The sequence below is a fragment of the Chiloscyllium plagiosum genome, unplaced genomic scaffold (assembly GCF_037043375.1).
Source record: "Chiloscyllium plagiosum isolate Xiang-an unplaced genomic scaffold, Cpla_swu_hap1 HiC_scaffold_9, whole genome shotgun sequence".
Lineage (NCBI taxonomy): Eukaryota > Metazoa > Chordata > Chondrichthyes > Orectolobiformes > Hemiscylliidae > Chiloscyllium > Chiloscyllium plagiosum.
The window spans coordinates 2,390,786-2,405,325 of NW_028270147.1; the positions used below are offsets into that span (position 1 = coordinate 2,390,786).

The 14,540-nt window shown below is 44.9% G+C and overlaps 1 protein-coding gene across 1 annotated transcript in view; it reads left to right on the forward strand.

The window, feature by feature from the left end:
- Window positions 1-10,634: 10,634 nt before the first annotated feature.
- erich3 (glutamate-rich 3) overlaps window positions 10,635-14,540 on the forward strand; it is a 112,762-nt gene continuing 108,856 nt past the window's right edge. The window contains exon 1 of the mRNA XM_087990304.1: window positions 10,635-10,651. Within this exon, the coding sequence (XP_087846430.1) occupies window positions 10,635-10,651 (17 nt within the window). The remainder of the gene's footprint in view (window positions 10,652-14,540) is intronic.

Below are 14,540 nucleotides of genomic sequence, written 5' to 3' on the forward strand. Positions count from 1 at the left end.
CCAAATGGCCTATTCCTATTCCAGTCTCTTATGGTGTCAGCATCCCATTTGATGTCTTCACTGCCTGCTGCACCTGCACGCTCACTCACTTGCAGTGACTGGTGTATGAGGTTACCCAGGTCTTGTTGCATCTCCCCGTTTCCCAATAAGATAATCTGCCAGGTTGACTTTGCCACCAAAGTGGATAACATCACTATTATCCACATTATACTGCATCTGCCATGGGTTAGCCCATTCACTCAGTCTGTCAAAACTGCACTGAAGCTTCTCTGCATCCCCCTGACACTTCGTCCTCTGAATGTGGTGTTATCTGCAAACTTGGAGATATGACAAAAAAATTACAGTTGCTGAAAATCAGAAATAAAAACCGTATTTGTGGAAAACACAGCAAGTGTGGCAGCATCTGTGGAGAGGAAACAAAATTAATGTTCTGGATCCAGTGATGATTCTTCACATGATTTACGTATTTCTGTAAACCACATTCATTGCCTCCTCTATACTTAAATCCTCAAAAACAAATCAGTAGATTTGTCAAGCTCGACTTCCACTTCATAAATCCATGCTGTGGTTTGGAGTAAGGGGAAATCGGTGGAATAGTGTGGAGGGGGACATTGATGTGGACACAATTGCCCTGATCTCTACCCTTTCTATTTCAAATCATCATGGCATCAACCACGTGTCATCAGGGGTCTCGAACAAAACTGGAATCAATGGGAATCGGGGAAAATTCTCCATTGGTTGGAGTCATACCTCACACAGAGGAAGATGGCTGTTGTGGCTATGGTTGTTGAAGGTCAGTCATCTCAGCTCCAGGATCTTTCTGCAGGAGTTCCTCAGGGTAGTGTCCTAGGCCCAAGCATCTTCAGCTGCTTCATCAATGACTTTCCTTCTGTCATAAAGTCAGGAATGGGGATGTTTGCATGTTTGTTGATGCTTGCAAAATATTCAGCACCATTCACGACTCCTCGTACTGAAGCAGGAAAATCTGGACAGTATCCAGGTTTGGGTTGACAAGTGGCAAGTAACATTCACACCAAACAGGTGCCAGGAATGAGCATTCCAATGAGAGAATTCAGCTGTTCCCACCACCCTTGACGTGCAGTTTGAATGAGTTGCCCTTCATCAAAATCCTGGGAGTTCCTGTTGCCCAGAAACTGAACTGGACTAGCCTTCTAAATACAGCGGCCACAAGTGTGTCTGCGGCTAGTAATTCTGCAATCTCTTGACCCCCCAAAAACCTATCCACCATCTACAGATCAGGAATACTCCCATTACCTGCATGCAGCTCCAACAACACTCACTGCTGGATTTCAGCTCTTTTGTCCATAGTTGACCTCGGGCTGTAGTGAGGTCAGATGATCCACTGGAGCACTTCAGCAGATCAGAAGAAAATGAGCAGGAGAACAAGGTGGTCTGTTGAAATGGGAGGCCAGGGAGTTCTGCTTACAGATTGGGTGGTGGCATTCCGCAAAGTGCTTGCCCAGACTATGTTTGGTCTTGCCAATGGAAAGGAGACCCCGTTGTGAGCAGTGAATTCAGCAGACTAGATTGAAAGAAATATGGGGGCAGTCATTTATGAATGTTATTATGTATATGATTACTTTATTTATTAATAACTTGGATAATGGCACAGAAAGCTATATATCTAAATTTTTCTGACACAAAGTTAGACAGCAGTGTAGACTGTAGTAGATGATCACATAATGTTACAAAGGGATATTGACAGACTAAATGAATGGTCAAAACTCTGGCAGATGGAGTTCAGTGTAAGCATGTGGGAGTTATCCATTTTGAACTGCAAAAGGATCGATAAGGACACTGTCTAGATGATATGAAATTAAATACATTGTATGTGCAAAGCGACGTGGGTGTTCAGGTACATCAATTTTTCAAATGTCACAGAAGGTGCAGAAAATAATCAAGAAAGTTAATGGAATGCTGGCCTTTATGTCTTAGGGACTGGAGTACAGGATGCAGATGTTATGCTGCAGTTATACAGAACCCTGGCTAGACACCAGTTGGAGTACTGTGAGCAGATCTGGGCAGCACACCTTAGGACTACAACATAGGTGGACAAGAATGATACCTGAACTTCAGAGGTTAAGTTATGAAGAAAGATTATTCAAATTAAACTTGTTTTCTCTAGAATTCAGAGGTTAAAGTATGATCTGATTGAAGCCATCAAGATAGTAACAGGAAGAGACCTGGCCAATAAACTGTTTCCCTGGTTGGTAACTCTACAATTAGGGCCAGAGCATTCCAGAGAGATGTTAGAAAGTACTTTGACACACGAAGGAACTGTCTCTTCCACAATTGGCAGTGGATGCAGGATCCGTTTTTAATTGTAAATCTGTGGTAGATACTTTTTTTGTTAAGCAATGGAATGAAGGGCTATGGGCCAAAAGCAGGTGTATGGAGTTAGGCCACAGATTGGCTATGGTCTCACTGACTGACTGATAGAATAGTCTCAAGGGGCTGAATGGCCTCTTCCTGTTCCAATGTTTGGATGTTCCTATGTGATGTGAGTTTAAAGAGATTGGACAAGGGGAAACAAATAGAATCAAGACAGGAATAAACAATAGCTGGATGTTTATGGCTGGTAGGGAGGCAGGAGGAAGTGGCTGAGAGTTGGCACTCTGCTTCTTCAAGGTAGAGATCAGCACACCAGAACTCGGCAGTACTACCCTTTTTCAGTGGTTTCACCTGAGAGAATGGAGTGCAGCAACTTCAGAAGGAGACATGCTGCAGTGGGTGAAGCGAGCAGAGAAGTTAAGCAGGTTGATGTCATATCTGTAGTTCGAGGAGAAAGTGAGGTCTGCAGATGCTGGAGATCAAAGTTGAAACTTTATTGCTGGAACAGCACAGCAGGTCAGGCAGCATCCAGGGAACAGGAGATTCGACGTTTCGGGCACAGGCCTGAAGAAGGGCCTGTGCCCGAAACGTCGAATCTCCTGTTCCCTGGATGCTGCCTGACCTGCTGTGCTGTTCCAGCAATAAAGTTCCATATCTGTAGTTCCTCATGAAGAGGTCAAGGCGAGTGGTGAATCTGTGGAATTCATTGCCACAGGAGGCTGTAGAGGTCAGGTCATTGAGTATATTTAAGACACAGGTTCTTGATTGCAAAGGGGATCAAAGGTTAAGGGAAGAAAGCAGGAAAATGGGGTTGATGGAATGGTGGAGCAGACTCGATGGGCTGAATGGCCTAATTTCTGCTCCTATGTCTTATGGGAGACAAGAGGTCAGAGGGAGGGGTTGGGTGAAAGTGTGCGTTGAGTGGGGAGAGGACATATCCTCAAAGAATTAAATATACAGAGGAACCTTGATTATCCAACTACCAATTATCCGGAAATTGGATTATCCGAAGGAGATCTCGAGGTCCCGACAGAGACATTACATCAAAGATGTGTGTCCAACACTGATCGTGTCTCTTGTTTACAATGATTAAAAGTGCTGGGGAGAACAGTCCTGGACTGATGGGAGCGCAAGCACCGTCTCCAAATGACTGACCTCCCATCCTCTCTCTCTCTCTCTTCTCACACTTTTCCTGGAGGGGGGCAGTGTCGGGGGCAGGTGGTGGGGGCGGGGGGTGTTGGAGGTAGGTGAGGGCTCGTGTGCGCAGTGCTGCTGCTAGTCTCCTGAACGGGGAGTAGAATTAATATAAAACTCCAAGCCCCAGAGGAAAAGCATTGAATCGATTACCCGAATAATCAATTATCCGAACGAAATAGTGCCCGCCCATCTCGTTCAGATAATCAAGGTTCCCCTTTATCAACAAAGGATCAAATACTAAACGTTGTGCTGAGCCTGAATTTCATTGAGGTGGGGGGTGGGGTAGGGGGGTGAGGTGATAAAACTAAGTCCTTTGCTGAGTACAGATTGTTCACACTGGAGAATGCAAGATAGAGTGTGCAAGTTATAGCAAAGATTAAAGAATGATTTTATAATAAATGCTTAAGATATTTAAAGGATTTGTTTGGGTAGGTTGCGGGGAGCTATCTGCTGTGGTGATGGCAGAGTCTAAACCAAAGGGGTAGAGCAGTAACATACTAGCCAGGGTGATCTCAGGAAGCACTTCTCCATGCATAGAGGATCTGGAACACTCTTCCCAGAAAGCTGGTGAAATTTTAAAATGAAAACACTGAGGTTGATTTTTTTGTTGAACAAGGAGAGTAAGGATTGCAAATCAAGTTCAGATTTAAATTGGACTTGGTGTCATTGCACGGTGGAAGAGGCTTAATGAGCTGAATAGCCTCTTTTCTGCTTATTTGTTCATTAAGTGTTAATCCGTCAGTTTGAGCAGCTATAATCGGCTTGTGCATCATTGCCTTTCAGCTCACTGGCTGGAATTCAAAATCAGGGGAGGGAGAGTGGAAATGATTTTGAAACAATTGATGAACGTCAGCCTTTCCAACTTGTATTAATGCTCTGAGACAGGTAGTGAATTGACACTGTAATGTTAGACACGCATAATTGGCTCGTTCTCTCGGCAACAAGATAATATACCACATAGCTGATTGGTGTTTGCTGATTCACCAAATATGTGTGCACATGCACCATTCTGCCGTGTGGTTATGCACAGGTCTGATCTCCTCCTCTGTAAAGTAGGAAGCTGCAGTGCTGTTAGTTCAAGGCACCGTCTCTTACACAAACCAGATAGAAACATCAGCTTCCATTTAGATTGCACTAATCAGACAGTAAAACATCAGAAGGCTCTTCAATGAGATCATCAAACAAACTTTCAGACCAAGCCATAGAAGGATATATAAGGACAGATGACCGAAAGCTTGGTCCAATTATGGATTTTAAGGACCATCTTAAAAGAAGAGAAACAGGAAACATTTGACAGTGCGGCGCTCCCTCAGCACTGGCCCTCCGTCAGTGCGGCGCTCCCTCAGCACTGGCCCTCCGTCAGTGCGGCGCTCCCTCAGCACTGGCCCTCCGTCAGTGCGGCGCTCCCTCAGCACTGGCCCTCCGTCAGTGCGGCGCTCCCTCAGCACTGGCCCTCCGGCAGTGCGGCGCTCCCTCAGCACTGGCCCTCCGGCAGTGCGGCGCTCCCTCAGCACTGGCCCTCCGGCAGTGCGGCGCTCCCTCAGCACTGGCCCTACGGCAGTGCGGCACTCCCTCAGCACTGACCCTCCGACAGTGCGGCGCTCCCTCAGCACTGACCCTCCGACAGTGCGGCGCTCCCTCAGCACTGACCCTCCATCAAAAATGAGTAATAGAGATGTTCACTGATGATTGCCCAATATTTAGCACTATTTTCTGAGGCATCTCTGTCCAAATGCAGTAATATCTGGACAACAGACTTGGAATGATGAGCAGGGTGACCTAAACAAAAATGTGAATTGCTGAAGAGACTTAGCAGGTTGAGCAGTATCTATGGAGACAAAGCAGAAGGAATGGTTCCAATCCAGTGGCTCTTCTCCAGAAATGGCCGTTTTGATATTTTTCAGTGCTGATTTTAGAACGTAGAACAGTACAGCACCGAACAGGCCCTTCAGCCCACGATGTTGTGCCGACCACTGATCCTCATGTATGCACCCTCAAATTTCTGTGATCATATGCATGTCCAGTAGTCTCTTAAATGTCCCCAATGTCCCTGCCTCCACAACTGCTGCTGGCAACGCATTCCATGCTCTATCAACTCTGTGTAAAGAACCCGCCTCTGACATCCCCTCTATACTTTCCTCCAACCAGCTTAAAACTATGACCCCTCGTGTTAGTCATTTCTGCCCTGGGTAATAGTCTCTGACTATCGACTCTATCTATGCCTCTCATTATCTTGTATACCTCAATTAGGTCCCCTCTTCTCCTCCTTTTCTCCAATGAAAAAAGTCTGAGCTCAGTCAACCTCTCTTCATAAAATAAGCCCTCCAGTCCAGGCAGCATCCTGGTAAACCTCCTCTGAACTCTCTCCAAAGCATCCACATCTTTCTTATAATAGGGCGACCAGAACTGGATGCAGTATTCCAAGTGGGGTCTAACCAAAGTTTTATAGAGCTGCAACAAGATCTCACAACTCTTAAACTCGATCCCCCTGTCAATGAAAGCCAAAACACCATATGCTTTCTTAACAACCCTGTCCACTTGGGTGGCCATTTTAAGGGATCTATGTACCTGCACACCAAGATCCCTCTGTTTCTCCACACTGCCAAGAATCCTATCCTTAATCCTGTACTCAGCTTTCAAATTCGACCTTCCAAAATGCATCACCTCGCATTTATCCAGGTTGAACTCCATCTGCCACCTCTCAGCCCATCTCTGCATCCTGTCAATGTCCCGCTGCAGCCAACAACAGCCCTCTATACTGTCAACGACACCTCCAACCTTTGTGTCGTCTGCAAACTTGCTGACCCATCCTTCAATCCTCTCATCCAAGTCATTAATAAAAATTACAAACAGTAGAGGCCCAAGGACAGATCCCTGTGGAACACCACTCACCACTGACTTCCAGGCAGAATATTTTCCTTCTACTACCACTCGCTGTCTTCTGTTGGCCAGCCAATTCTGTATCCAGACAGCTAAGTTCCCCTGTATCCCATTCCTCCTGACCTTCTGAATGAGCCTACCATGGGGAACTTTATCAAATGCCTTGCTGAACTCCATACACACCACATCCACAGCTCGATCCTCATCAACGTTTCTCGTCACATCCTCAAAGAACTCGATAAGGTTTGTGAGGCATGACCTGCCCCTCACAAAGCCGTGTTGACTGCATTTAATCAAGCCATGCTCTTCCAGATGGTCATAAATCCTATCCCGCAGAATCCTTTCTAACACCTTGCAGACAACAGACGTGAGACTTACTGGTCTATAATTGCCGGGGATTTCCCTATTTCCTTTCTTGAAGAGAGGAATTACATTTGCCTCTCTCCAGTCCTCAGGTACGACTCCAGTGGAGAGCGAGGATGCAAAGATCTTCACAAGTGGCGAAGCAAATGCATTTCTCGTTTTCCAAAGCAGTCGAGGACAAATCTGGTCCGGGCCTGGCGTCTTGTCAATCTTAATGTTTGACAAAATTTTCAGCACATCAGCTTCCTCTATCTCTATCCATTCCAGCATGCACACCTGCTCTTCAAAGGTTTCATTCACTCCAAAGATTGTTTCTTTTGTAAAGACAGAAGCAAAAAACTCATTTAGAGCTTGCCCTGCCTCCTCAGACTCAACACACAAGTTCCCTATGCTATCCCTGATCGGCCCTACTCTTTCTTTGACCATTCTCTTATTCCTCACATAAGTGCAAAATGCTTTTGTGTTCTCCCTAATCCATTCTGCCAAGCCTTTCTCGTGCCCCCTCCTGGCTCTCCTCAGACCATTTTGAGCTCCTTCCTTGCCTGCCTGTAATCCTGTAGAGCTGAGCTTGACCCTAGCTTCCTCCACCTTATGTAAGCTACCTTCTTCCTTTTGACGAGAAGCTCCATTGCTCTCGTCATCCAAGGTTCCTTTATCTTACCCCTTCTTGCCTGTCTCAGAGGGACATATTTATTCATCACTTGCAACAACTGTTCCTTAAACAGTCTCCACATTTCTATAGTGCCTTACCGTGGAACAATTGCTCCCAATCCATGCTTCCAGCAATTTCTGTTTATACTTGTTTCAGATCTCCAGCATCCATAGTTGCTTGTTTTTTTTAACATCTTCATTAAGAGACAGTTTAGAATCAGAATTTGAAATCAAAATTTCAATCTTGGCAACCATTCTCTGCAAACTTTGTTTCCGTAAAGCCTGCTGACATTTGGGTTCAATTGAAAGTTTCAAGGCAAACTCTTGTGTTCTTAAGGCATTTACTCCTGGCAACAGTTGAACTATGTATGGATTAAACCATTAACTATTAAGAATACAGATCTGCGTTTATATCATGTCTGGATGTAAGTTGCTTGCTGAGCTGGAAGGTTCATTTTTGGACCTTTTATCACCATACTTGTAACATGATGAGTGAGCCTCCAGTGAAGTGCTGATATTAGTGACTCACTTTCTATTTATGTATTTTGGGTTCCTTGGGTTGGTGATGTTATTTCTGGTGGCGATGTCATTTCCTGTTCTTTTTCTCAGAGGGTGGTAAATATCATGTCCTTCACCATCTCATGAAGCATTTTAAATTGGCATTATAGGCAATGAAACTGAAACAGCTTAATTAAATTGTGGTGATGATCAGGAATGATTTAATTGGTGGTGGAATCAGCTCATGGAGATACGTGGTCTGCTGTGCCTATGTGGGAAAGACTGACAGCTACTTGTAGTGATTGTAAAGAGGTCAGCCAGAATGGACCTCAGAGAACAGGAGTTCCCTGACTGGGGCTGTTAACCTGGTCCAATCAGGGAGCCCTGGCAGACAGAGATAAACGGCAGTGTCAGAGATTCAGTTCACTCTGAGAGCTGGCTCTGAGGGAGCTGAATTAGTGTCAGGAGTGTAAGTATAGAGTGACTCGGTGATGGGATCTTGGCCTCTGTGGAATAATTTCACTCCTGAATTACAGTACTGAAACCTCCAACAGCAAAGGGTTATATACTAGTCTGAATCTTAAACCTAACCCTCTTGTGGGAGTTTTTCAATGGGTAACAATCCCATCCAAAGCTCATACCTTTAATGCTTCACTGATCACTTATGCTTGTTGTGTGGATGAAGGAGATTAATTTTCCACTTTGCCATTTAGCATCTTAGAAACAGCCCTGGTAATTGGGTTGGCTGAACCTGTGTCAGCAAGATTGTTCATTCCCTGAGCTGTATCGCTTTCTTATTTATGGAGGAAATAAATAGCTCTGCAGAACACTTGGTTCTGCACAGCAGAATAAACACAATTGATTTTCCATTTTGTAACTTGTGTAAAAATTTCTATAGCATCTTTCACCCTCTCAGGAGGTCCTAATGTTCTTCACAGCAAATTAAGGCTAACAGTCCATCTGCCATCTTCATTGCCTTCTGCCCCTGCGTTACGGGGTGGGCCATTTAGGGCTGAGTTGAGGAGAAATATCTTCACTCAAGAGTGGTGAGCCTGTGGAATTCTCAGCTACAGAAAGTATTTTGGTCTAAGACATTGAATGTTTTTAAGGAGGTGATAAACGTAGTTCTTGGGGCTAGAGGGATGAGAGAGTGTTGGGGAGAAAGCAGGACTGAATTTGATGATGAACCTTGATCATATTGAATGGTGACAGAGATGAATGGCCTCCTGTTCCTATTTTCTATGTTTCTATATCTCTAAGTTGCTGATTCGAGAGGTATATCACCGGTCTGTATCAACCAGTATTTTAACCGGGGTGTTTAAACTTAGACTGATTCTGGTTGGGTACAAGGACTTTCCAGCCAGTATTTGTCATGAAGCTATTAACATCAGGATTCCTGCATATGGATTCTTTATTTCATGGAATGGGAAATACTTGATCTTGGATAAGCAGGATCTTTCTGTAAGGATGTGAACAAGTAGAAGCCTCCCAAGATTGGTACACCTTTAATTAGATCAATTACATTTTGGACTTTAAATACTGGGATGGGGTGGCGAGGGTTATGTAATAGAATGGAAGTATGGAAATGGTCAGAAACAGAACTTAAGGCACAGCAGATAAGGGGACAGTCAACCCAGCACTGAGGGTGTTGTGTTTAAATACATAGTATACAAAACAGGTCAATGAGCTTGTTGTACAGATTGAAGTTGGCGAGGATGATGGTGTGGGCTGCAAGGGGATCAGGGCTGAGCCCTAACTATTGAAGGATATGTAATCTATTCACAGGGCAGGCATGGGGACAGGGTTGCCTTGTTAGTAAGAAATGAAATCAATTTGATAACAAGAAGGGTCGGAAAATATAGAATTGAGAGTTGAGCGATCGCAAAGGGAAAAAAAGACCCTAATGGGAGTTATGCTAGCAGTAGGGAAAAAATTCAGCACCGCCTTCCTAACCTGCAATCTTCTTCCCGACCTCTCCGCCCCCACCCCAGTCTGACCTATCACCCTCACCTTGACCTCTTTCCACCTATCACATTTCCGACGCCCCTCCCCCAAGTCCCTCCTCCCTACCTTTTATCTTAGCCTGCTAGACAAACTTTCCTCATTCCTGAAGAAGGGCTTATGCCCGAAACGTCGATTCTCCTGTTCCCTGGATGCTGCCTGACCTGCTGCACTTTTCCAGCAACACATTTTCAGCTTATGCTAGCAGTAGTCAGGACGTCGGGAAGAAAATAAATTAGAAAAATGCATGTAAGAAAGACACAATTACAGTAAGCTTCACTATCCAGGTGGACTGGGAAAATCAGATTGGTTGCAGATGCCAAGTAAAGGAATTTGTGGAATGTCAAACAGTTTTTTTTTTGGAGCAGTTTGTGGTCCCTTCTCCTTAGTGATGGCCACTACACTTATTTCTGCCCCTCACACTCTTGAAATTCTGATAAGCTGCTGGTTTCTTCTTGTGAAAACTGATACCATTTTGGATTTAGTAGTGTATAATGAGATGGACTTGATGAGGCAGCTTAAGGTGAAAGGACCCTTCGGGGGCAGTGGCCATCATATGGTAGAGTTCACTCTGCAGTTTGAGAGGGAGACACTTGAATCAGATGTAATGCTATTGCGAGTAAAGGTAACTACAAGGATATGTACAGTGAGCTGGCCAGAGTGAGTTACAAGGGGAAGATGGTGGCGTCGCAATGCTAGGAGTTTCTGGGTAATTCAGGAGGCACAGCAGAAATTTATCACAAGGAAGAAGAAACATATGAGGGGAAGGATGAAGCAATGATGACTGACAAGGGAAGTCAGGGAGAGCATAAAAACCAAAGAAAGAGCGTCCAATGCGGTGACGATTTGTGGGAGGCCAAAAGATTGGGGAAGCTTTAAAAACCAGCAAAGGACAAATAAAAAAAAAGGGGAGATGATGAATTATGCGAGTAATCTCATGAGTCATATAAAAGAACATTTTGGAAGTTTATTTAGTTTTATTAAAGGTGAGAGAGGCCAGCATGGACATTGGACCACTGGAAAATGAGGCTAGAGAAGCAGTAATGGGAAACAAAGAAATGGTGAAGGAACAGAATAGGTGTTTTGTATCAGTTTTCACAGTAAGACACCAGCAGCTTTTGAGGGTCAGTGCTGAGGGAGTGCCACACTGTCGGAGGGTCAGTGCTGAGGGAGTGCTGCACTGTCGGAGGGTCAGTGCTGAGGGAGTGCTGCACTGTCGGAGGGTCAGTGCTGAGGGAGTGCTGCACTGTCGGAGGGTCAGTGCTGAGGGAGTGCCGCACTGTCGGAGGGTCAGTGCTGAGGGAGTGCCGCACTGTCGGAGGGTCAGTGCTGAGGGAGTGCCGCACTGTCGGAGGGTCAGTGCTGAGGGAGTGCCGCACTGTCAGAGGGTCAGTGCTGAGGTGGTGCTGCACTGTCGGAGGGTCAGTGCTGAGTGTGCTCTAAGTAACCCTCTAATAAAACAGCACTCCCTCAGTAATGCCCTGTAAGAGTTGACTAGAAATGTCAGCTTGCGTTTTGTTCATTGGTTTCTAGTTTCTTGAGCCATGATGATTTGACTCAGGCACATGTGCCAAGATGTCAAAGATTGCTCTTGAATAAAAAAGAGGATAACAAATAGTCTATTCTTAATGTCTACAGTACTATGCATTACATGGAAAAAAAGGTAACACTCTCAGCTGATGAACTATTCTCTCTGTACAAGCTGTGACTTGTTGAATTTGTCCCACATTACTGGCAGCAAACCAAATTGACAATACCACCAACTTTCTTAGAGCCTTGGCAAACACTGCCCATTGATAGAGATCACTGAGCATTCAAAGAAATACACTTTTTGCAAGGAATGAGTAAAGTCATGAAGTGTTGAATGGTATTTTTCAGTAATGTACAATATTCTATATTTTGAACTGAGGCAAATCTCTTGATGCCAGTTTCCTAACATATACCAAGTCCTTACGGCTCTCTGTACACGGAACTATTCCAGCTCCTGTTGTTAATGAAAGTCTCAGCCCTCTTTTTAAATCTCTCCATGTTGTCATTCCTCCCCATCTATTTAATCACCCCCTACCCCCACCCCTTTAATATCTTTGCAGGTAGTAATTCTATCAGCTACGTATCACTGATTTTAGTCACTCACAAATGTTGGCTTTGCCTTCTGCTGCCTGGACCCTAAGCTCAGATGCCCCTCCTGCAAAGACCACAGCTTTTTAATTCCCTTTACATTGGATTATGGACCCAAATTAGCAAAGGATACCGCTGCAAGCCAAAGTTACAAATCACAACACCAGGTTATTGCCCGACAGGTTTAATTGCAAGCACTAGCTTTCGGAGCACCACTCCTTCATCCTTCACAATCACCTGATGAAGGACCATCGCTCCAAAAGCTAGTGTGTTTCCAACTAAACCTGTTGGACTATAACCTGGTGTTGTGTGATTTGTAACTTTGTACACCCCAGTCCAACACCGGCATCTCCAAACCATGGCTGTAAACCAAGGACTACAAAAGACTGCTTCACTTTCAAAGACAAGTTACTGGAAATCATTATAATTGTGTTTACACTGTTGCTTTGTTCAAGCAGCAGTTTGTACAAAGCGCGTTTCACCCAGAGACAGAACGCTGATTGGCTGCTGCGATCAGCACCAGTTGCAGAGGTCAGGAATTATCAGTATAACAGCTCTCTGATTGGCTTCTGAGCAAATGGATACAGTGTGCGAACAATACAGAAATAGGAGTCTCTGGACTTCAAGACACTTATGTCCCTTTTTCTTTCTCTGCAATGAAATAAGCATGAACTGAAAGATAGTTAATCTTTCCCACCTTTTGCAGTGACCTGTCACCTTTAAACAGTGGCTAAAAGATTAAATAATGAGCATGTGAACTGAAGCACTGCATCTTCAGCAAAGAACTGAAACCATCACTGAATAGTGAGATTGGAGATTAGAAACATTTGGAAGGAGCAAAAGGGAACACCTCATCAGACCCTGTGTACCAGACCCTATTGAACTGTCTTTCCCCAGGAATCTTGCTCCACCCTTCAAATCCATGTTTGTTTGTCTGTATGTGTGCGTGTGTAGAAAGGGTTAAGGGAGAGTTATAGTTAAAATAGAATAGCTAAGTTGATCATTCATACTTTGTTTTCCTGCAGTTCAAACTGAAATCTTTTCAGTTTCTTGTTAAGTACATAACATTGGGCAGTATTTTCTATTTGCTGCAGTCCAACAGACAGGTAAATTGAGGAATGTTGGGTAATCTGATTAAATCTTCCCCTCTTGAGAGAACAGGAGAGGCTGGAGCCTCAGCACAATCTCCAAGGTGGATTGCGATTGTCTCCATCTCTCCACCCTCCCTCTCTCTGATCCATTGAGATGCTGCTTGTAACTAACTGCTTTAACCAGGACCCACCCATCTTAATAAATGCTCTCGTTGCTCAGTTCCAAATCAATTTGGTGATCTTTCCTGTGAAGCCTGGGATAATTCAATGCATTAAAGGCAATATGAAAGCAAACATTTAAATGTTAATTAAATGATTAGACACAAGTTAGAACACAGGAAGATAGAAACAGGAGTAGGCCATTCAGCCTTCAACACTATTATCCCCTCGAGACTGATTACTAAACTTAGTGATCTCGGACTAAGCCCCACTCTCTGCAACTGACCCATGAGCCACAATCAGTGAAGATTGGGGACAATATTTCATCCTCACTAACATTCAACACTGGAGCCCCCCAGGGGTGCGTACTCAGCCCCCTACTGTACTCACTGTATACCGATGACTGTGTCACCAAATACCAGACTAATGCCATTTAATGACACCACCATAGTCGGTTGAATCTCAGGTGGCAACGAAACAGATTACCGAAGTGAGGTGAAAGACTTGGAAAAATGGTGCACTGAGAACAACCTAGCTCTCAATGCCATCAAAACCAAGGAACTCATTATCGAGTTTCGGTGGGGTGTTACTCATACCCCCCCTACACACTAACAGCACAGAGGTGGAACAAGTGGAGAGTGTCAAGCTCCTAGGAGTGGTCATCAACAACAAGCTTTCTTGGACTCCTCAGCTGATCAAGGTCCTGCTGCAATTTCTGATAACCTTCCACACTGTCGATAATACCTCCTAATTTAGTGTCATCAGCAAACTTACTAATCATGCCTTGTACATTCTAATCCAAGTCATTGATATCGATAAGAAACAGTAATGGGCCCAGCACCGACTCCTGAGGCACTCCACTAGTCACTGGCTTCCAGCCAACAAGCATCCTTCCACTATTACCCTCTGCTTCCTCTACATTGGGGAGACAGGCCGCCGACTTGCGGAACGTTTCAGAGAACATCTCTGGGACACCCGGACCAACCAACCCAACCGCCCTGTGGCTGAACCCTTTAACTCCCCCTCCCAGTCTGCCAAGGACATGCAGGTCCTTGGCCTCCTCCATCGCTAGACCATGGCAACATGACGCCTGGAGGAAGAGCGCCTCATCTTCTGCCTAGGAACCCTCCAACCACAAGGGATGAATGCAGATTTCTCCAGCTTCCTCATTTCCCCTCCCCCCACCTTATCTCAGTCCCAACCCTCGGACTCAGCACCGCCTTCTTGACC